This window comes from Vombatus ursinus, unplaced genomic scaffold (assembly GCF_900497805.2).
Source record: "Vombatus ursinus unplaced genomic scaffold, bare-nosed wombat genome assembly UNPS02001419.1, whole genome shotgun sequence".
In the NCBI taxonomy this organism is placed as follows: Eukaryota; Metazoa; Chordata; class Mammalia; order Diprotodontia; family Vombatidae; genus Vombatus; species Vombatus ursinus.
In genome coordinates this window covers 23,823,000-23,847,759 of record NW_020941197.1, presented here as the reverse complement: position 1 = coordinate 23,847,759, position 24,760 = coordinate 23,823,000, and the positions used below count along the sequence as shown (strand labels likewise).

At 39.7% G+C, this 24,760-nt stretch overlaps 1 protein-coding gene across 2 annotated transcripts; it reads right to left on the bottom strand.

Moving 5' to 3' along the window:
* Nucleotides 1-621: 621 nt before the first annotated feature.
* Nucleotides 622-24,383, bottom strand: ZDHHC23 (zinc finger DHHC-type containing 23). 2 transcript variants are annotated; one of them, XM_027865801.1, is made up of 4 exons: nt 24,196-24,383; nt 13,765-14,472; nt 11,367-11,534; nt 622-5,936 (listed from the first exon to the last, which is right to left on the bottom strand). In XM_027865801.1, the coding sequence occupies exons 1-4, from the start codon at nt 24,354-24,356 to the stop codon at nt 5,669-5,671; spliced, it is 1,305 nt and encodes a 434-aa protein (XP_027721602.1). In that variant the 5' UTR covers nt 24,357-24,383; the 3' UTR covers nt 622-5,668. The 2 variants fall into 2 exon arrangements, with proteins under 2 accessions (XP_027721602.1, XP_027721612.1); XM_027865811.1 differs by having other exon boundaries at nt 11,367-11,525.
* Between the last annotated feature and the right edge of the window lie 377 nt (nt 24,384-24,760).

Genomic DNA, 24,760 nt, shown 5'->3' with positions numbered 1-24,760 from the left:
AATAAGTGTCAGGGCAGGAATTCAAATGCAGGTCTTGCTGAGGGCTAGAACATAAGGCATAAATTTATGGATTTTTTTTTTTTTGGTCACCTCAATCATCAACTGGCGTTGACTCTTAATCCCTAAGGGGGTGAAATCCACTTTGCTTAGGCTCACTCACCAATTTATTGAACCTAATGAAAGGACCTTAGAAAAGAACTTTAGTGTTGCAGAAAAGCAACATGAGGTGGGGCTTCAAAGACTTTCTTTTTATTTGGCAGACTGGTAGATAGTTTAGATTCCAAGAGAGAAGCCCACATACTGGTAATAGCTTGGAATGGAAGGCTGTGTTGTACAATGGAGAGAATACTGAAATTAAACTCCTCTGGCCTCAGTTTCCTTATCTGTAAAATGAAGGGAGTAGATCACCATTAAGGATAAGTCCTTTCCAGCTCTCCAGCTTTGGGCCTATGATCTATCTATAAAAGCAGCCTGAGTACAGCATTGTATCCATTTTCTTCTAGCACAATGGCACAACACATACACACACAAAAGAAAAAAATTCTAAACAATTATAATAGGCTTTCTTAATATAAATCACAACATAGCTCTTTTCCTTTTAAGAAAATTTTATTTCCCACTTATACAATTTGGTCACAACACAACAATATTTTACATAAATGGCAGTTATTTTGAAATCTTCATTTTAAAGGCTCTGTATCTGAGGTGATAAAATCATATCAATACAAGAAATATAAAAAAAAACCAGTGCAAATTGTACATAGCACACAGCTTCCATAGCATGAGTGAGTGAGGCTTAATTCTGCATATGTTCACCTCTGTCAGTACTGCTGGGCCCAGCTGTTAAAATGGAAAATTCCTGGCTTTCCTTCAGTCTGAAATCAACAATCAGAACCAGAAATGGGATCTTTAAATGAAGGCCTCAGCAACCACATCAACTAAAGCAGTCCAACACCCAGTTTAGTAGATCACAACCGATGGCATTTGCAAGCTATATGATGTTACATCTTTCAGTGGTTTCAAAGGATGATCAGAAGTTTTTTCTTTGAAGATCATACAGTTTTACTTGCCACAATAGGCTCTATCTCTGGTTGTAAAGCTTTTTTTTTTCCCTTTACAACATGAAATGATTTTAGATGAAAGGTACCACAGTACAGGTTTAGGATATGCAAGGGGAGGGCCTTGCACAGAGTAGGTGCTTAATAAATGCTTGTTAAACTAGGAAAAAAAAAAAACTTGCACAATACGCCTGAAGCCTGACTTGTAGGCACCATCCCCCAAAGAAAGCCACCTCCATGAACCAATTAGTCTTTGGCCTCTTGTGGATACTACAGCAATGCTTAGCACACGGCTGGGCACACAGTGACTGCTTAATAAATGTTTGTTGATTGAATACTGCTAAAACTCATAGTACTCACTATAATGTGGACAGCTGTCCATTAGGAACAGGGCTGCAACTGTAATAACAATCCATTAAGAACAAAGATGAATCCAGCAAGCTCATTTCACGTAAGTCACAACAAACATCTACAATATAGGAGTGCATTTCATTCAGCAATAAGCTAGGCATGGCTATCTTCCTTTTTTCCCCACCCCCTTTATGTTTTTGTTTTTGCTTTTTTTTTTTAGCTAAAATGGCACATTTGTTAAGCTGCTTATACTCTACAGGGATAGGCATTATACAGAAACACATAAAAAGGCAAACTGGATTTCAAACAGTAACCTGAAGTGAAAGGCTTTTTATAATCCATTGCTTGTCCTGTGAAATTACCTAGTTCTCTGACTCTAAAAAGTAACTTATGGCTAAAAGTTAATTAAGACCATATAAACCTGTTTTATTTGTCTAGACTCAAGCAGGCTGGAAACCTCACAGAAGAAGAAAAACATCCTATTAGAAAATGTGCTTCTAGATCACATTTTCTGCTTTTATTAGTTGCACACACACAAAAAAAGTGAGCTCCCTGCCACCCCAGGGTGGTCTGTTAGATGACTGGCTTTGCATTTTCTGGCATTGGAAGACCCCTTGCCCCCTCTCCCCTTCCTCCACCCTCCCTCACTCCCAATGAAATTTTGTCCCTTGCTAGCAATGTTAATGTCCTTGGGACTACTGAAATAAAAAAAAGACATTTTTTTTTTTTTTGCAGTTGGTCAAAGAGACCATAATCAGATCAGAACGAGAAAGCACCGCTGTCACACAGCATGGCAGGCAAAATAAAATGGTGATCATGAAGTTCACCAAATTATTGGTGTGCAGGATCCAGATTTATAAAACACTTAATTTTCTACAAAAAAATACAAATACACAGGGAAACACAATCAGCATAGTTAAAGGCAAAATAACCCTAATAAACATACCCATGGTCATATTCTCATCAAGGATCCCCAGAAAACTGAAAGACATTATGTTGGTAATTGTGTGTATTAGAGTAGGCCCTTAATAAAGTGCTTCTTCTGCATCACTTTTTCTGTATCTAATTGGGCATTACTCTTCTCATAGTCCTTTACTAAATCCTTCCTTTGAATCTTTCCAGTTGATTCTGTTTTTCCCTCCTTTCCCTGGGACTGCCGCATGACTAAATGAGATTTGCAAGAGCACAACTAGGTGGCATGATTTTTCCTTAAGAGTTAAAGGAAAGGAAATAATTTATTATGCTTCATACCTATTGCTTATAATCACTGGATCATAGGAATTACCACTGGCTGTGGATCTGGACCAAAGCGAGACGTGACCTCTTCTAGTCTTGGACTAGAAGGGAGATCCAAGACTAGAATGGCCCAGTCTAGAGTGCCCTGGAGTAAGTGGATTTCCCCCTAAGACCCACTCTATGGGATCCTGATAAGACTATGAGGAGAACCCAAAGCTCATTTTTATGTCACGTGGTCTTCTGAATCTCTGCAATTCACCATAGGTCATCATGGTGGTGAGAGGCAGTGTTGTACAGTGGAAAGGGCACTGGATGTTGAAAGATGTGGTTTCAAATCCTGGCTCCATCACAGACTTGTTCCAGCTTCAACTGAGTGGCTGTTGGCAAGTCACAACCTCAAAGAGTCCCAGTATCCCCATTTATAAAATGGGATTACAACTACTGATAGTTGCTACTTGGCTCACAGGGTTGCTGAGAAGAATACACTTAGGAAACTGCTATAGAAGAATTTCTCATCTAAACCTAGAACAGAAAATTCCCTACATACAGCTCTAGACCAAAAAGGGACTTTTGGATATGCTAAGGCCCCCGTCTACCAATTAATGGACACCCTCTTGAATGACTGATTAAAATTGGAATATACAGACTGTCAACATGTTAGTATTTTACCTATTCTAACTCAATCTCGAATAGATTTTTACATTTTTTGCTTCTTTTGGAAATTGCTGATCCAAAATTCCCAAAGGCTCCAACACCAATAAATGATGCTTTTGTGGGAAGGGGAAATGTCACACATCTACTTATTGAATGCCAAAAAGAAAGACAGAGTGACACCAAGGAATCAGCTCCTTCCCAAGTGGAGCCTGGAAGGTTGGCTCCTTTACAGCCAAGGAGTTACAACCATATTTTTAAATATTTGGGTGCTGGTTATCCAGTCCTATGGATTGATGCATACCTCTTGAATCACACCTGTCTTTGGTCATTTTGCAGTTCATTTTCACCTTCACAAGAGTATGATGAAGGTAATAAGTGTGAGGGAAAACTTGCCCATTATTCTGATTGTAGTCAACAGTTTCAGTAAGATAACTAGTAAGAAATTAAAATACGTGGCCTAAAATAAGGTACATCACCATACATCTGGCACTCAGGAGAAGTGGTAAATAACAAAATTCATTTTTCTTTATCAAAAAAATTATAGAGACAAGAATCTTACAAGTTTCTAAGATTATAAAATATCTTTTCCCTCCCTGGAACACTTGACCAAGGAAGCAACTATGTATTTGAGAAGTACAGCTCTAGTTACGTTCCCCAATGCTGCCTTCCTGTACTTATCCCAATGGGACTCCTGCTTTACCACTGGTTAAATAAACAACTACAGTCAGTTGCCACAGGAAGCAATTTCTCACCGGGAGTCAAGTTACAGGCCTGTGTGAAATCTGGTTGTTCTAATGAGCTAAAAACTGTCAGCTAACACCAAGAGACCAGGGATAGAAATAGTTGCAAATGAAAGTTATAGGAAGTACTGACATTTCTGAATTATGTACAGTTTATGGAGATATAATAAAAACTCTCTAAAGTAACATTCATAGAAAGACTAAAAAAAGGTGGCAGTATTTTCCCTTCACTGGCTGTAAACAAAGTCATCTTTAAGGAGTTACTGGTTATCTTTGGGCTTACAAAAGGTTGTATCCATGACATCAAGGATGTTACTCCCTCCCCCAAACTGAATCATCTTGTTTCTACATCATATTTTCTAAGACTGAATAACCCTTAGTGCAGAAATGCTACTTCTTTGAACTATCTTAATTTTCTGAAGTGCAAATAAGAATACACGATTTAGTGGAATTTTGGGGAACAATCAGGAAAAAGGAGTAATTCATTAATTAGAGGAAATAGTATATACCCTGTTTTTTTTCCTCTTTGTAGAAACTGAGAAGATGTGAAAAGGGTAAATGGAAAACAACATATAAGTGGAATGGGAAGAGATACCAACTAACTTCCCAAAATGACAGTTCATGCTGGAATAACAAGTGGAATATTAAAACATGGGTTCTGCAACGTACTGCTAGAAACTGTTGACTTTTTTAAATACTTAAGATGGAAAAAAAAAATTAAGCCCTTGGTATTAATCACTCCCACAAGGCAGAAGCAAGTACTTCTCCTTTTGTGGAAATCATCACAATCTTACGCCAACACCTTACCAGGTGAACCATGGAAAACTTGAATTACTACTGGTATTATTTATATTGAACAGATACATCCTTAGGTAAAAAAATATACATACCCACACACACACATAAGGTTCTGCATCTAGACTTAGAAATTACTGCTATACACAATATTGACTGTAACAATTGTCTTTATAATTATATTTGATTGTCCTTCCTTCACGATTAGATGTGTAACATTAGATTAGGCCCCTGGTTCGTCTAAGTTTCTGCTCTGCTTCTTAATGCCTTATACTTTATAAAGTGACAATTACCATATAATTATCCCTAGAAAACTGTGCTATCTGGAATACCAGAAGATACATTTGCAATCACTTTCCACCCAGAAATGTGAAAACCAGTGGTCACTTCTTAACCTCATTGTCCCTATGCAAATAAATACTTGCATATTCATTATATACAAAGCATCCTCCACCCACCCACCCTTAAGATTTTTCAAATCCATCACCCGAATTGTGAAGCAGTTTTCATTTTACTGAGTGAAAAATTACTTCTCTTGTCAGTCTGTACTCCTCAATCTCTATCCTTTTCAGCTCCTGGTGATGAATTCATTAGGGAGGTGTTCAGAAATGAATGGCTCTACTTTCACTATTTGAATATAAAAATCTCTAAATTGTGAGGTCAGGAAGATATTGAGTTTCTTTCTGTTACAGTCTCAAAAACCTGAGCTTGGCCTTGTAGTGCCTTTTAAGAAACTGGTGTTAGAATGAGAAGCCTGCAAAGGACACCAAAGGGTTAAGTGGAAGTGCGATCCCCGCGGCACCGTCCCCTGCCGAGATCAGCACAGAAGGCATTTCAGACAATGTCTTCGGCAGGGGGGTGGAGTGTGCGTGTGCCCAGGCTTGAAAACTGATGCCAGTTCCGTAGGAAGCCCCGGTTATACTGGCCTGTGTCCACGATCAGCCCACATAGGAGCCGGCGCCCGGTCTTCTCTCGAAGGGCCTGCTGAACCTCCCTCTCAGTCACATTGTAACTGATGTTTATCAGTTGGATCAGGAAAATATAGGCCATGCCTGCTGTTATGATCACAGAGTACCATACGCAGGTAAAGGAGAGAGCAGAGCTGGTCGAAGAAAAAGAACAATATTTAGCACTGTTGTTTCCCACAAATTAGGATAATCCTTACCATTCTAATATGATGTATTTGGTATTCTTCACCAGGGAATTCCGAAGTCAAGCAAGAAACATAATCCGTTTCACAGATAAGGAAGATAACACGCTGGCTGGAATTCTCTCCCTCCAGATCTCCATCTCTAGGCTTCCCTAGCTTCCTTCAAGTCCCAGCTAAAATTCTACCTTGCACACCTTTCCCTGTCCCCCTTAAAGCTAGTGTCTTCTCTCTGGGATTATGTCCACTTTATCATATACATATGCTTTGTTTGCCCCATCAGACTGTGAACTCCTTGAAGGCTGCCAATTCTTTGCATCACCAGTGCTTGGCACGATGCCTCGTGCTTAATAAATATTTGGAGACTTGACTATGGCACTACTGTATACTCAAGCACACTCCAGAAAGGAAACCTGGGAATAAATCCATTCAGCCAATATCATTAATTAAATATCTACTATCTTATTTCTGTTTAGTATGATACCAATGACAACCTACAGGTAAGACACAGAAGCCCTATATTTAACTATAAGACATGCAAGGACGTTGAAAGGACTCTGCTCTTTCCAACATTTTATCAGTGACTTGGATGGAGGCAGGGATGGCATGCTGACCAAATTTATGGACAACCTGTGGTTATGAGGAATGACTAATATAATGACAGAATCAAGACCCAAAAAGACCGTAATAGACTAAAATAATGGGTCACATCTAATATTATAAAACTTAAGTAAGGATAAATGTTAAGTCATAAAGTTGAGTTTAAAAAAGCAAACACAACCGTACTAGTATAACACAGCAGAGATGGAGCTAGGTAAGATCTATACTGAAGGATCAATATGAGTCAACAGCATAACCTAGCAACCTCAAAACGTGGTCAGCTTTCTTGTTGTTGTTGTTTAGTCATTTCAGTTGAGTCTGACTCTTCACAACCCCACTGGAGGTTTTTTTGGCAGAGATACTGGAGTGGTTTGTCATTTCTTTCTCTAGCTTATTTTACAGATGAGGGAACTGAGGCAAATAGGGATAAGTGACTTGCCCAGAGTGTCTAAGGCTGGCTTTGAACTCATGAAGATGAGTTCCTGATTCCAAGCCGAGTTCTTTATCCACTGCGCCACCTAGTTCCCCCATAGTCCTCTTAGGACTCATTAAGGTGTACAGAACAAGGGTGATTAACTGAATCAGTCAAAGGATCTGGGAACGTTTTAGTCTAGAAAAGGGAAGACCTGGGAGCAGAATAACCATCTTCAAATTTTTTGAGCCTAGTTACCCAGAAAAGGGATTAGGCTTGTTTTGCTTGTTCCTTTAGGACAGAATGCGGGTGGGAATGGGTAAAAACAAAAAGAATTTACATTTGGTTAAATATAAGGAAAAAAACCTTAACAATGAGAGATGTCCAAAAGGGGAATGGACTGCCTAGTAAATTCCCAATAACCAGAGGTCTTACAACACAGCCTGGATGACAACTGGTCAGGGATGTTGAGGAAGGGACATTTGCTCACATATGAGTTGGAAAGATGATCTCAGATCCCTGCTAACCAAAGAGGTTTGTTTTTTTTTAATTTCCAAATACAAGCACCCTAAAAAGAATGAAGTATCACATGGACATGGGGAGAGGGATGTTTGATCTCTACATGATACTGTCTTTTCAGGGGTATGCTAGTAGGGATTCGTGCAGACATCATCCATGAAGAATTAGCTAGAAATAAATTCAATCATGGAATAGTAGAACTGAAAACGTCCAGAGAGAGTCAACTTGTCCATTTTCTCATTTTACAAGGAAGTAAGCTGTACAAAGTCAGTTTGTTAAGGCAGAAATGGGACTAGAACCCAGCCTTCTGATTCAAAGTTACTGCCTTTTTTTTGGGAGGCAATCAGGATTAAGTGACTTGCCGAATTTGGACTCAGGTCCTACTGACTTCAGGTCCAGTGCTCTATCTACTGTACCAACTAGATGCCCTTTGCCTCTTTTGACAATACTGCAACTCTCCTCTTCCCCTGCAATGCTTCACTACATAGGTTACCACAGAGCTATAAAATGGCAAAAATCAGCAATCTCCACTAACCTGGCCCAGATTCTACAAATTTCAGGTTACTGGGGGCACATGGAAATTTGCTTGAATCATTACTTGGGCATAACTTGATACCCACTTCATTGAATAATTTCACACACACACACACACACACACACACACAGAGATAGGTAAGAACCTTATCCAAGCCATGAACTGGGAGCAGATTGAAATAATCTAGTTCATGATTTCCAAACTTTTTTCATTATGTGACCAACTTGAAGATGATTGAATTCACCATGCAACATACCAAATAATGGCTTCAAATAACGGTGCTGATGTGACAAGAGAAGGAACAAAGAAAATTAAAACCAATAATGGTTTTTTAGGAGAAGGAGGAAGGAAAAGGAGACAATATTAGGAAACCAATGAACACCTGGACTTAAATAAGCCTCAAGGTCGGAATATAGAGAAAAAAGAAAACAGACAGGAGCAACCCCTAGCAGTCTGTGTGGGGAAGGAGCCAAATCCAGAGATCTGAGAGTACCTCAGCTTGCCATGATATTTAATCAAGTCCTCACTGAACACTGGGACGTACCAACACAAAGATTAGAAAAGAGGGACCTCATTATCACAAGAAACGTCAGGAGAGCAATGCAAAAAAGCAAAAGTCACAGAGGCTATTAATCAATCAACAATCAAGCATTTATTAAGTGCTTACTGTATGCTAACCTCTGTGCTAGGAGATACAACAGAAATGCAACAATCTTTGCTCTCAAGAAACCCATATATTCTATCAAGGGAAAGGACATGTAGGTATAAGAAAATACAGATTAACTTCAGAGGGTCACTAAAGAAAGGGGTGGAGAGAGTTAAGAAAGGCTTCATGTAGGGAGGAGAACTTGAGTCAAACTTTGAAAGGAGCTAGGGATTCTAAAAGAAAGAGGTGAGCAGGGGAGCCCATTCCAGGTAAGGGCACAGATGGGAGATGGACTCTTGTGTGCAAGGAATAGTAGTAAGTTGTGACAAATGAAAAACCTCAAGAGACAAGAGTTTCTGGGTATTTAAGAACCAATTTATTGCTAATATATAATTACATAATCATGTGATTTATGATTATATTGTATATATTATATTACATGCTATAAGCTAATAATGAGTATATTGGTGACAGTGGTTTCTCTCGGTAACCAAAGACCCCAATGGAGACCCTGAATGCCTTAAAAAACCCTTCTGAAAGGGAATTCCTTTGACAAGCGAAAAATCAACCCTGACTGGTGAACATTTAATGAGGAGGTGGGCTAAAAGTCTGCAGCTCCCACTGAGAAGTGATTTGATCCTGAGACTCGGTAGCCTCCAGCAGTCTGGACATCCACCTCTACCCAGACCACTCTGCTTGGTTTTTTTCTTCATGAGCTGAGTACAAGGACAGGGCCTCCTTTCCCCAGGAGAAGGACTCACTCAGACTGGATTCTATTTAAACTCTAAACAGAAGTTAGGTCTCCTAGCTGGGTGGGGTCTCTCCCAAGAGCAGGTTCCTTGAGGGTTAAGGATAATCTTATCAACCAGTCATGTCCTTCAGAGACTGACTTTAACAAGAACTGGGCCTTAATAAGGAAATGGAGGAGAAAAGCCTGGATCCCAATTTAATGATTAGTTATTAATATAATACTACAACAATAATTTCTCTCAAAATAGAACAGTTTGGCTAGAATGTAGCATGTGCGAAAGAGAGTAATGTATAGTAAGCCTAGAAAGTTTGGCTGAAACCAGATTGTGAGAGCTTTAAGTTAAAAACAGTAGTTTGTATTTGATCCTAGAGGAAACACTGAGCCACAGCAGCATCTTGAGTGAGGGTGTCAGAGGAGCATGGAGAGGATTGGTGGTGTTTCACATGGTCAGACCAATGCTTTAGGAATATTCAATTGCTAGTTACGGGGAGGATGGATTAGAAGAGAACAATTAGGAAGATATTGCAATAGTCCACACAAGAACTGCAAAGGGCAAGAAGAAGGGCAGCACAGTGGATAGAGCACTGGCCCTGGAGGCAGGAGGACCTGAGTTCAAATCCAGCCTCAGAATCGTAACACTCACTAGCTATGTGACTCTGGGCAAGTCACTTAACCTCAATGCCTCACCACAAAAAAAAGGGGGGGGGCAGTAACTACATGAATGAAAAGAAATGGATGGATATTAAAGATGTTGGGGAGAGAGAATCCATGAGACGTGGCAGTTGAGTGGATATGGCAATGATGGAAGTGAGAATGACTTAAGCTTGCAAAAGGAAATCACTGGAAAAATGGTGGTACCCTCAAGAGAAACTGGGCAGTTAGGAGGAGATATGATTTGGGGATGACTTGAGGACTTGTGTTTCAAACAGGTTGAATGTGAGATGCCCAAAGGACATCCAATAGGATGGAAAATGCCCAATAGGAAATTGCTGACACAGCACTGGAGCACAGGAAGAGAGACTGGGGATGGAGAGATAGATCTCAACAGTCATCTGCACAGAGATGATAACACTGAGCCCCTGGGAGCTGAGGAGATCACAGAGGGTAAAGGTATCAAGGGCCCAGGAAAGGGTCTTGAGATACACCCATTTTTTGTAGGTAGGACATGTCTGATGAGGCTATAAAGAAGGAAAGACAGTCAAGGGAAACTGAGCCACCAGAACTTAACAGGATAGTAGTAAGTGAAGCTTAGTTAGAAAGCATGAGTTGAAAGGTATTTACATACAACGATTTAAACTCTTAGTTTTAATCACTTTACAAGGGCACCCAAGTGATTGATTAGTATTTTAATTATCAGGTAACATCATATACTAGTAGAGTGCTGGATTTAGAGCTAGGAAGACTTGGGTTCAAATCTTGCCTCAAACGTTTAGTTATTGTCAGTGTAATTCGAAGTAAGTCATTCAATTTCTCTGAGCCTCAATTTCCTCATCTGCATAATGGAGAATAATAACAGTCATTATCTCGTAGGATTGTTGAGAGGATCAAATTTTTATTTCTATATATACACACACATACGTATATACACACATATACACATATATGTATATATGTATGTCTGTATAAATGTGTGTGTATGAGAGAAGAGAGAGAGAGGAAGACAGGAAGACAGAAAGAAGAGAAGAGAAAGAGAGACAGGGAAGAAGAAAGAGAGAGACTGAGACTTTGAAAAACTTTTAAAGCACTATGTCAGTTACTATTATTACCATTCCTAGTGGCTCCCTATGTCAAATGACCACATCAGATGGATTTCTGACTGTATTATGCAGGAGGACCTAACTCCAAAGGCATTCTTTTGTCCCCTTAAAGGACACAAACCATTCCCCCTTCCCGTGGTCTCTCCCCTTGAACCCATTTCTCACCTGTAGTTTGCATAAACTCCTGGGCAGTAGAAAAGAGCTGTGAAGATGCTCCTGTCTCTACAGATGGTGTCCAAGGCCAGGGTGATCCCATACACGGAGGTGACTAAGAAGACTGACAGTGCAAGGATGAATGCTTGATGATTGGATTCTCCAACACAGCTATTGATCCTCAAAAGAGGTGGGGGGGGGGGGAAACCATTATTTTTTTTTAAAAACTATACAGGTAAACTCACTTACCACAAACAGCAATGCAGATTTTAGAACCTAAGGTGACTGTCTGGGTCACAGGGGCAAAACATGCTGTAAATAAGGATCTGTTACCATTATTCATGCCATTAGTTCAAGTAAGAAGTAGATCATGGCTCCCTAACCTGTCTATAATTTTAACATTATTAACATCATGAGGAAGGGAAAATAAACATCACCTTAATGAATATGTGCAAATAACTAAATTAAAAGGTGCTTTTAACACCAGTAAAGGAAGAAATATAACAGATTCAGAAAGATTCCGGGAACAAAGATAAGAATGGAAAATAGGTCTTAAAACTTGGAAATAAGCAGATTACATAATCTGAGAAGGATAATCTTGAAAAATATTTACATGTCATTTATGATGAAGCCTATTTGTGCTGGTCACTCTTGTCCATTTGCAAATAGGCAGATTCAAGTATGAAAAAAGAGCTCCTTTCAATGTATATGGAGGGCATCTGCCCATCTGCAAATGGGCACCTGTCCAAAATAGAATATGCATGTAATTACATCTACTTTGTGCATATATGAACACCTGCTATACACGGCTATATCTGTATATAATCAGTGAGAGAGCATCAAGAGAGAAACACCTGAAAATTCTTTGGGGAAAACATGACCCCTAAAAGTAAGGCCACATTTGAAAGTAAATGCCAGCAACACAAGAGCTTGCACTCCCTATACTTATCCCCCATAATAACCTTGGAAGAAAGAAACACAGCTATTTCTCAGACCCAACTTCATGCAAATTCCCCTGACTGATTAAGGGATTAATGATTAATAAATAACAATAATAAATTACTAATTAATCAATCAACTAACACTTATTAAGGGCCAACTATGCGCTAGGCACCAAGTCATACAAAAGACACAAAAACAAAAATAACATCCTTGTCCTACCTTCAACAGAAAACAAGCTATTCAGGCAAGTTCTAGAATTAGTCAGTAACTAAACAACTAATTAATGCTGATGGTCTTCCCCCCTCCCCCCTTTTGGGAAGATTTAAGTTTACTTCACAACAGAGAAAAAAATCCAACATCAATATTCAGGCTTAATTTACTCTTTGATACAAAACGTCACCTTTTAAGCACTATGATGGTGAAATAAGCAAGGAGTATGTAACATTCAGACCTGATAAACTCATATAAATCTAGATTTATATGTTTACCTTTTAACATTCAAGTGTATTTAGAAAAGGCAGCAAATCCATCCCTCCTAAGATTGTTCATATAAATGAAACATCAACCATTTATAAAAGGTTGAAAAGTTACATGTGCCTTCCTTCTTGTTTAATCAGTGGTGACTTAAGCCGTACAAAAGGGGACCCTTTCTCCAAATCAGTGTTAAACCTAAAGAGCTTTAGCTTCCAGCTTTCTACCAGATGCTGTTGAAATCAGCATGGAGCAGCCAAAGTGATTAAGGAAGCTTGGGGTAAAGAACATAGATAGTCAAGTGTTTCAATGCACTGTTGATACAAAAGGCCCAGTTAAAATGCAAAAAATAAAAATAAAAAAGGGGGTGGGGAGAGAGAGAAAAGGGAAGCTACCTTGGGCTACATATTCACAAGGCATCACACTCCATTGCTTCCTAATACAGAGCCAATCTTGAAAGTGGATTTATCCATGGGTCTCCTCAGAAGGCTGCTGACAAATTGGGGGCAGGTTTGGGGACAGTCGCTAAAATGACGATTAGGGGAATGGAAGGACTGAAGGGGAATGACTGAAGAGCTAAATCTGTAGGACTCAGTGATGACTAAGTGGGAGCATGATAACAGTCTACAAATATCTGAGAGGTGTAAAAGGCAGGAAGCTAAAGACTGAGGAAGGGAAAGAACAAATGTAGTTCAGAGAGTCTTAGAACCTATTTTAGCTTAAAGCAGGGGCTCTTAACTCTTGCTGTTCCATGGACCCCTTCGGTAATCTGGTGAATCAGCCTTTGGACCCCTACTCAGAATAATGTTTTTAAATCATAAAATTTTAAAAACCTAGGATTAAAAAAGAAAACCAACTATATTGCTATTAAATTTTTTTTTAAAAGTTCACAAACTCTAGGTTAAAGCTTAATTTAACTTTGATTAAATTAATTTAATTTTAATTCAATTTTATGACGGCTTAATTTAATGCCTTATTCCAGGCTCCTGGAACTTACCAGATGCAATGATGATCCATTCTTCTCACACACACTCCACATATCCGACAATGCCACGCCCGGGCTGGCCTCACCAACTGGCACTTGGCACACCAGTCTTCCTTCACCTTGTTGGGGCTCTCAACTAATGTTCTAGAATAGCTCTTAGGGTCATCCTTTACCATTCTATTGTTGACACTGCCCAGTGAGTCTCCAGAAAATCCTTTTACTTTCTCCTGCCCTTTTCTGTTTAATAACTCAACTGCATTGTTGCTTGGAAGGCTGCCATTTTGTACTGGACTTTTGAGGTAGCCAGGATTCTTCTTGGCTTGACGTAGGGCTATGAGTATCAGAAATAATCCACAAGTGAGAATAACCAGCTGTCCGTGTCCCACCCGGCCTTTGGGGGCCACTTCTTTAAGGAACACATAGTACATGTAGCCCAAGGAGAACAGCCCCAAGCTCAGAAAAAACAGGGTCCGGTCTTTCCTCCTGTGGGTGAAGTAGTAATACCCCAGTGCCAGGGCAGGAAGGGAGGTCAAGATGATAATGCCCAACAGAAGATGCCAAGAAGCTACATGGAGAAAAACTGGCAGGAGGATAAGTGGTGGGATAATGGTAATGTTGACCTTTTTGGCCCCCCTAAGCCAGGGAATTCGGAAACGATCCGAGATTGTGTCCATGATTCTCTCAAAAGTCTCCGGGTGCAAGGATTTACATGTAATCCACCTGTTGGGAAAAAGCACATGTGTTGTCTCAAAAAAAAACAAACAAAAAACAAACCAAAAACTGAAGGCCAAGTCAAGCCAACAAGCATTTATTAAATACCTACTATGACAGTCAAAAAACATTTATTAAGTGCCTACTACATGACAGCTAAGCTCTGGGGATACAAAGAAAGGCAAAAAAGACAATCCCTGCTCTGAAGAATCTCACAGTCTATAAAGGGGAAGACCACATATACAACCAAATATAAACAATATACAGACAGGATAAATTGGAAGGCACTAGAATAAAGGGAGATTGGGGAAGTCTTCCTGTAAAGGGTGGGATTTTAGCTGAGTCTTGAAGGAAACCAAGAAAGTCAGAAGGTGGGAAAGAATTCCAAGTATGAGGGAGTGTCTTGTCCAAGGAACAAGAAGAATGGCAGAAAAGGACCAGGGGGAAAAGGGAGTAAGGTGTGAAAAGACTAGAAACTACAACGAACCTATGACACAACACTCATAACAATTTTTTAGCTCAGGTAGCATTTATTTTTGATGAAGGGAAAATATTTGCAAAACCTATAAAAAATAAAAGCTATTTTTCCAATTAACAAATGGAAACAAATATTTACTGAACATCTGCTGTGTATAAAGTACACAACTAGGTAACATAAGAGATCTACAATCATGTACTGGGTGATCCAAAAGTCTTAGTGAAGTTTTAAAGCATCAAGGTCTAGACAGACAAAATACATGGAAAGCTAAATAATAATTTAAACTACTATTTATTAAGCACTTACTGAATTAGAGGCAATGAGTTAGGTACTGGGAAAACATGGGAAAAAAAAAAAAGATCGTCCCCTTATAGAAGGGACTTTTAGTAGGGGATGAAATACCTACACACATAAGGAAATACAAAGTAATGAGGTGGGGGTCCACTAACTGGGGAATCAGAAAAGGCTTCATGTAGGAGTGAGTGAGATTCTATGAGGCAAGGAAGTCATTCCAGGCATGAGAGACAGCCAGGGCAAAATCATGGAGATAGGAGATGGGGTGTTAAGTATGAGTAACAGAGACAAGGCCAGTTTGGTTGGACAGTAGAGCACTGGAGGGGAAATAATCTATGATGAAAACTGAAATAAGGTTGGGGAAAGGTCCACGATAAGAGAAATGTCCGTTTTTAATTAGGGAAGTGGAACTCTTATAATAATGGTGAGATCCAAATGTGTGACCAAACCTACAAGTGGCTGATGTGGGGTAAAGGATTATGTCATGGGATTAAAGGAATTTAAGGAGTCTGAAGAAGCACCATGCTGAAGTTTCCAGGTGTTAGGGGAGTTGAAGAGGAAAGGAAGATGGTGAGCCAGGTGCTCAAGTGAAAAAACAGACTAAATTAGGGTAGCTTCCAAATGAGTAAAGAGGATAGATTTGAGACATGAGGTGGAGACAGAATCAATGATACATTTGAGACATGAGGTAGAGACAGAGTCAATGATACTTGTCAACTATGCCAAGTGAAGATATGGCAGAATGAGGGAAGAAGAGAAATTCAATGACTTGGAGGTTGCAAACTTTGGTGGCTGGGAGAATGGTGAGAATGGTTAGCAGGAATGGTCCATTTAGGGGGAAAGATAATGAGCTGTTTTGGACACACTGAGTTTGACATGCCTATGGATCATGGAGGCAGAAAGAACAGACAGGGAGTCAAAGATGTGGGACTGGAACAAAAGAGAGATACCTGATGGATAGATAGGATCATACAGGATAAATATGTGGGAAGTAGAGTTGGGGAGAGGATAGGAAAGACTTAGAGGCTATCTAATCCAATTTCCTTCATTTTACAGATGAGGAAACTGAGGCCAGAAGGATTAAGCGAGTCATCCATGGTCACACAGGCAGTAAGTTAAAGAAGTGAGATTTGAACCCAGGTCCTCTGACTCCAGATCCAGATCCAACGTCCTTTGATGATAACTCAGCCGACAATGTACATTACTATAACACTGTGAATTAAAATATCACTAAATAGAAACCAAACTCTAAGTAACTAAAAAACAAATAATGATCCTAGAGAACAGATAAAGACACAACCTTCCCTCCTTCCCCTAGGCAGAGAAGAGACATTACAAAGACAGAATGTGGCATCACCATCATTACCATCATCATGAGACCCAACCTTTATACAACAAAAAGAGCTTTAAGATTTGCAAGGCACAGTGTATCTTATCTCATTCGATCCTTATAACAATCCTGTGAGGCAGGTATTATTGTTTATATTATCTCCACTTTACGGATAAGAAAGACTAAGATAGATTTAGTGACTTGCTCAAGGTCACACAGGAGTGTTTGAGGCAGGATTTGAACCCAGGTTGTCCCAATATCAAGTCCAGAACTCAGCCACTGCAGCATCTAGCTCTCTCCAACAATAGCTAGGCTTTTTACAGCACTTTTTTTGCAAAGCACTTTACAAATATCTTAGATCCTCACAACCACCCTGATAGGTAGGTATTACTCCCATTTTACAGGTGAAAAAATTGAGGCAGAGGTTAAGTGACTTGCCAAGAGTCACACAGCTAGTAAGTGTCAGCGGTGGGATTTGCACCAAGGGCCCTAAGTACAGCACTCTACTCGCTGTACCACCTAGCTGCAAAGACTATCAGTCACTGAATCAATGGTTTTTACTGACCTGCCTTGCTGTGTTAAAGGGAAAACTTCCATTGTGATGTAAACACAAAAGCTATCAATGAACTTATTTCCATAAAATCACCCTCACAATTATGAGATGCTGGAGTTTGCCTCACCCATCCATCTGAAAACAATCTGGGGGTTTCAGTCAACTGTAAGCTCAGTAGGAGAGAACAGCTGTTATGCAGCAGCCCCCCAAAAAGCTAATATCATTTGAGACTACACAGAGGAGCATCACTTCTAGGAACAGAGGTGCTAATCCCGTTGTACTCTGCCCCCTTCTGAAATCTACATCTTAAGGAGGACCTCAGTAGGCTGGAGGAGAATGCTTAGGGGAGGAGGTCCAGGATAGTGAAGGAGTTTGAATTCAGAACACATGAGAACCAGGGACATTCATTTGGCCTGAGGCTTATCCTCAAGTGTTTGAAGGGCAGTCAACAGAAGAGGGTGAGCCTGAGAAGGAAATGGTAAACCACTGCAATGTCTTTGCCAAGAAAACCTCAAATGGGGTCATGGAGGGCCAGACGTGACTGAACAACAATTACAACAGATGAGGGAGGACTTGTTTTGCTTAATCCTAGAGAGAAGAACCCAGAACAAAAGGTAGAAACAGCAAAGAACCTTGATAGTGGGTGAAAACCTCCTAAAACTAGTTATCCAAAAGTAAAAGGGGCTGCCCCAGGAGGAAGAGAGTCCCTCCCCTCAAAACCTCAGGTCTTCAAGCAAATGCTGAGTGACCGTCATCAGCATGTACTAGATGAGATTCTTATTGAAATATGACTTGGAGTAAATGGCTACTTCCCTCAGTGACATTCTATGATTTCATAATTATCAAAGAGGCTTAGAAACTGATGAGAAGCCCTAAAGACCCTAACCCCAAGATGTCGATTCAGAAGTCTCCCTCTCCTTGGCCAAATGCAGCACGCCAACATCGCTGGCTTAGCTCTTGGAGCAATAGAAGACATGTTAAAAGGCAGTACATAAATAATTGCTGAATGAATGATGCAGACAGTAAGTGCCACAAATGTTCAGTGGAAGGAGAGACCTTTATATCCTGGAACTGTCAGAAAAGGTAAGATCTCAGGTGGACCTTATAATTATAGAACTTTACTACTGGAAGGACCTTGGAGATCATCTAGTCTCCTAGTTCAGTTCCTCATTTACAGAAATAGAAACTGAGACCCAGAAAAAGGAAGGGACTTATCCAAGGTTACACAGTGAGTTAGCATCAAAGTCTGTCTGCTTACTCCTGCTCCAGGGTTCTTTCCATCATGCCTCAATTAGAGGCAGTTTACGTTGAATAGAGAACTGGACCTGAAGTCAGGAAGACTCAAAATCAAATCTGACCTTAGACAGTTAATAGCTGAGTGACCCTGGGAAAGTCACTCAACTCCTATCTGCCTCAGTTTCCTCATCTGTAAAATGGGCTGTCATGAGAATTAAATGAGATAACATTTGTAAAGTACTCTGCTAATCTAAAATCATCATATAAATGCTAGTTATCTACTTATTTCTGCTTTTGTAGGAAAGGGGAAGATTTATGAAGCACTTACTGTGTTCCAAGCACTGGAGACAGAAAGATAAAATTAAACTGTCTCTGCCATCAAGGAGCTTACAATATTGACATATTTATCTTCCCTCTCTTTCTCTTGTCCCCAACACTGAACCCTCCCTTGTAACAAAAAATTAAGGGGGAAAGGAGAGAACAAGCATTTATTAAGCATCTATTATGTGCTAGGCACCATAATGTAAGTGCCTTACAAATATATATCTCATTTGATCTTTACAACCATCCTGGGAGCTAAATGTTATTATTTTCCCCATCTCAAAGGTGAGGAAACTGAGGCAGACAGAGGTTAAGTGACTTGCTTAGGGTCACACAAGCTAATAAAGGTCAGAGGCCACTGAACTCAGTCAGGTCTTCCTGACTCCAAGCCCAATGCTCTATCCACTGAGCCACCAAGCTTTCATAAGACAGGATATACAATTAACCAAACACTGATATAATGATTTGATCTGACAGTGTAAGAAATATCTAGCCCAGTCATTCTGAAGAACAATTTGTAACTACACTCAAAGGACTATAAAATGGTGCCTATCCTTTGTCCCAGCAATACCACTACTAGGTCTGAATCCCAAAGAGATCAAAAAAAAAAAGGGAAAAGGACCTATTTGTGCAAAAATATTTAAAGCAGCTCTTTTTTGTGGTGGCAAAGAATTGAAAACTGAGGGGATGCCCATCAATTGGAGAATGGCTGAACAAGCTGAGGAATGTGATTGTTATGCAATACTATTGGTGTATAAGATATGATGAGGGGGATGGTTTCAGAAAAACCTGGGAAGATTCACATGAACTGATGCAAAGTGAAGTGAGCAGAACCAGGAGAACACTGTACACAGTAACAGCAATACTGTACAATGATCAACTATGAAAGACTTCACTATTCTGATGAAGACAGTGATTCAAGACAATTCCCAATGGACTCCAGAAGAAAAATGCTATCCATCTCCAAAGAGAGAACTCATGAACTATGAGTGCAGAATGAAATATAAATTTTTCTGCTTTATTTTTCTTGCTTTTTTTCCTTAGCAACATGACTAATTCGGAAATATGTTCTACATGAATTGACATGTATAACTGATATACTGCTTACCTTTTAAATGGGTAAGGGAGAGGAGGAAGGGAGAGAGAAAATTTGGAACTCAAAAGTTTTAAATAATGAATATTAAAAGTAAATCATATTAAAAAAAATAAATACTCTGGTCCCCATAGTCCCTCACCTTTCTGATGAAAAGAGGACCACTAAGAGTTTTATGGAATAAGAATAATAATAAATTTTTAAGATTAATTTGGACGTGGTACATAAAGACAAATTAGAGGAAATTAAAATGGGCATACCAAGTAGGAAGGTATTTGCAATTTAGGTATGAAGTTATGTGAGGCCTAGCAAAAGGAACAGAAAAGAATGGATAGAGGTAATGCCTTCAAGAAGGAAGAACCAACAAGACATAAGTGATCAGATATAGAAGCAAAGGGAGAGAAAAGGAAGGAAGAGCCAAAGGTGGCTCTAAAGTGTTGAGAATGACAGAATTTATAAAAAGTAGGAAAAAGAAAAAAAGGGGGGGCTGAAAGAAGGGTAGGCAGATGGAGAGAGCTGGCGGTAGTCAGAAGCATAAAAAGTAGGAAATTTAGGAAGGGAGAATCAGTTTGCAAAGATGAATACATGCTTAGACATTAAGTCTGGGATATCTAAATGAAAATTTACATTAGGCAGCTGGCATTGTAGGACTAAAGCTCAGAGAGAGCTGGAAGACATCGACTTGGGAGTGCTCAACATAGGGTATGTACACGCCGCAGAAAGAAAAGAGCTCTCCAAGACAGAAGAAGAAAAGAAAGAACAATAAATATTTCTTAAGCGCTGGCTATGTGCAAAGTGAGAGGTGGTACGTTTATGAGAGGCAGCTTAGGAGCTGGAATTTTCTAGCTTCAGGGCCATCTTCTGACATACATTCATACTATGGCCCCAGAACGTGACCTGGGCAGATCACACAGCTTTCAGTTCCAGAAGAGTCTCTAGTCAGCAATGGCAAAGTTTTTTCACCAGGGAGACCTCCCCTACAGAGATGAAATCAAGGTGGGGGAGGGGAAAATGTCACAAGGCAGAACAAAACTTGAGACCAGGAAAGATGTCTAAAGAAGAAGTCCCTGTTGTCAACGAGTTTTCAGTCAAGGGAAAGTCATTATTCAGGCAGAAGAGCTAAAGAAATTGGTAAAGTAACTGCAAATTTGAGCTTTCAGGCTATCAAACAAGCATTGTCTCAAGTCACTAAACCTAAGTAGGGCAAAAGAACAATAAAACTTACTGATTATTTACATTATTTAATACAGATTTTGAACCATCAACTACCCAGAACCAATACTAAACCACCTCTCAAAAGCAGCAGTAAAAAAAAAAAAAGTGTTGGTTTCTTTTCAAGCATGTGTCATTGTAATTACTACATCATTCAACAAGTATTTATTAAATACCTACTATATGCCAGACACATTAAGTACAGAGGATACAAATACAGTGAATGAAACAATTCCTACTCACAAATAGCTAATATTCTAATACTTGACTATACATATTTATTATAAGAAATCTGTTGTGGTTTTTTTTTTCCTTTAATGGGGTAAAGGGGTAGGGAGAGAAAATAGACTTCTATTAATTGTCTTTAATAGGTCAAATTAAATTAATAGTTTAACATTTTAAAATAGACAATTATATATATATATATACATATACATTATATATATATAATTTACAGAGAAAGAGACAGACAGACTAAACATAAAGAGAATACCCAAAAAAATATACAAGGTAGCTAAAGATTAAGTAGTTTGAAAAGGAGACACTAGTAGTTGGGAAAATAAGGAAAGGGTCCATGTAGAGGTGGTACTTGCACTGTATCTTGAAGGAAGACAGAGCCTATGAGACAGAGGTGAGGATAGAGGGCAATCCCAGGATGGGAAAGAGCCAATGCAAAGAGACGAGAAGTGAGGTGAGGAACCGAGAGAAAGTTGGTTTGATTGTGCTGGGAATCTCATTCGATAAAGCTACAAAGATGAGGACAAGTTGAGGCAAAATTATGAGGGGCATTAAAAGCTAAAGGAGGAGTTGATATTTGATGCTACAGACAACAGGGAGCGACTGAAGCTGACTGAGGAGTGGAGAGTATGATCGATTTCCAGCTTTAGGAAAATTACTTCACCAGAACAGTGTCGAGGACAGACTACAGAAGAGGAAGAATTGAGGCCAATCTCAAACAAAAGACTATTACAATAACCTAGGGGAGAGGGGATAAGGGCCTGAACTAAGGTGATACCTGTCTGAATATGGTAAAAGATGATCCCATTGAGCTTAAAGGATTGTCCAAAGTGGCTACATAAATGTACCAACTGTATCGAGGAACTCCAGCTATTTAGTTTTTTCTCCTCAAATCATCATAGGTTCTATCAATTCAGCAGTTTGCAACTACATGACTTCTTCACCTCACAAGAGTTATATAAGGAAATAATAAGTTTCCAACATCTCTACTCTTCTCACCTTATGTCTCCCACATAGGAGCAATTTTAAAACATTTATAATTATGTGAAGAATGGATCGTTAACCCATATTATTACTTCTGGGTACAAAAAGCTCTTTCTAAATGGTTTTTAATGGTTACCTTTTTTAATAGTACATTGCATCTCAGGGTCGAGGGTACAAAAAATTGAAAGCAACACAATATTATAATACACTGCAATGTTGCTTGCTTACCCTAACATCATCCAGCCCACTTGAGGGGGAGGAAGGGAATAAGCATTTATTAAGCACCTCCTTTCATTTGATCCTCCAACAGGGTAGGTGCTATTATTACACTCTTTTTACTGTGGAGGAGACTAAGGTAAAAGAAGTTAAGGGGGAAAAAGAAGGGAATCAGCAATTAATTACCTACTGTGTGCCAAGCACCATGCTAAGCTCCTTACAATTATTATCTCATCCTTACAAAAACCCTGGGAGGTAGGTGCTGTTATTATCTCCATTTTACAGATGAGGAAACTGAAGCAGAAGTTAAGTGACTTGCCCCCAGTAAGTGTCTGAGGCTGGATTTGTACTTAGGTCTTCCTGACTTCAACTTCAGGCCCAGTGCTCTATCCACTGCACTAACTACCTGCTTCAAGTTCACTTAAAGAACTTAAATCCTAACAAAGTTTCAGATGAAAATAGTTTGGATCTGGTTTCTTTTTTTTTTTTTTTTTTAGTTTTGATGTATTTCTCTTTTACCGTACCAACATTTACAGATTATTCCCACTCAGTGAGAAAGCTCTTGTAACAAAGTAAACAATTAAGCAAAACTAATACAAGAACTTCATTTGAAAGTATATGTAACATTCTCTGAGGCCCAGCAAACCCTCCCACCCCCACCCCAGCCATTTTTTTAAATGGAGGGAAATATTTTCCCTCCTTCCCACCACCCTCACCCCATTGAAGAAAAGGAAAGAAATTCTTGTAACAAATACAGTCAAGCAAAACAGATTCCCCCAATGACAGTACAAACACACATACAAAATTTGCTTGTGTATCTCATTCTGCATCCATTACCTTCCTTGTAATGAAAGCAAGTTTCATCACTGGTCCTCTAAAATCATGTTTCAAAACTGAAAATTATGTTTGCAGAGTACAGGGTTCTCTGTGACAGCTATGCATTCATCCTGTAGCTAACCTCTCCAATAAAGAAAACTCTGAGAAAAAGTTACTGAAGAGTGAGTTTCTTAGCGTGGATGGGTAAACCTAATAATCTCCTTAAAGGCCAGAGCCAGATTTATCAAACCTGAACCAAGAAATGAAGCTTACTTACATTTTTTGTTCAGGCATTCATTTTGCCACAGCCAATTTACCATCCTCATTCCTATTCCAAGACATCAAAATTGACAGAGCACTGGACATGGGGCCTGAAAGATCTGAGTTCAAATCCAGCTTGAGACACTTAGTAGCTGGGTGACTCTGGGCAAATCACTTAACCTATGTCTCAGTTTCCTCATCTGTCAAACGGGTATAATAATAGCACCTACCTCCTAGGTTGGTATCAGGATCAAACAAGATAATATTTGTAAAGCGTTTTACAAACCTTATACAAATGCGAGCTATTAATCTCATCAAGTCAGATATTTATGCATTAAAGTAATGGGTAATTTACTTCCACAAACCCATTATTTGACATAAGGAGCTAAAACACTAGGCAAACTCTCAGATATCTAAAAAAGTGGTTCAAGGGCAAATTCTCAGGGTTTACATGGCTAAAATATTAATGGTTCAATAGGAACCCGGAGAGCTAGCACTATGTAATGGAGAGAGTTGGCCTCTGAATCAGAAAGACTTGGGTTGAGTGTGGCTGCACATCTCTGGGCAGGTTATTCAGCCCCTCAGTGCCCCGGGGTTTTAAGCTGCAGAAGACTCAATGATCTGAATTGGGGGAGAGAATGGCCTTCCCAGGAGTGAAGGCACAGATTTATTGGGGAGGGTGGGAGGGGGGATTGACTTACCTGTCACAACCTTCATCAAGATCTTGACAATCACAAAAACTAGCAACCAGATGGTTCTTTTCCCCATTTCGATCTATGTATTCGCAGCAGCAAAGGGGTTCCAACTCTGGCTCTTCCGTTTTCTTTTTCTTTACAGTTTTCCTATTCACCTTCGGTGCCATGACCAGCCCCTGTCACCATGAGGGGAAGAACCCTCTGAGAGGAAAGAGTGCTACTGAGTACGCCTTCTAGTCAAAACAATCACTACCCTAGGTCCCTCCGGTTACTTTTAGAGATCATAGTCGTCAACACCTAAACATACTCCAAAATAACAGAAAGGAGGGAGGGAAATCATTTCCTTCAGAATTTATGGTTTCTCTTTTAAGCCTGGTGAGAGAGAGGGGCTGTCAGGCCTTTACTACTCATCTGTTGCCTCCAGCGCCTCCCCCTCCCTCTTGTGCAAGGATGCTTACTGTTCCCATGGCGACAGTGGACCACGCTCCCAGAAGCCAGGTCGGGGAGGAGGAAGACGAGAACCACCGACAGAAGCAGCCCCAACACACCTGACAGTCAGGAAAGGTAAGGG

Coding starts and splice junctions, on each gene's coding strand:
- ZDHHC23 (XM_027865801.1), bottom strand. CDS start 24,356: ATGGCACCGAAGGTGAATAGGAAAACTGTAAAGAAAAAGAAAACGGAA. Junction 14,473..24,195: donor CTTGATGAAGGTTGTGACAG/GTAAGTCAATCC, acceptor TTTTCCCAACAG/GTGGATTACATGTAAATCCT. Junction 11,535..13,764: donor ATGGATCATCATTGCATCTG/GTAAGTTCCAGG, acceptor ACCTCTTTTGAG/GATCAATAGCTGTGTTGGAG.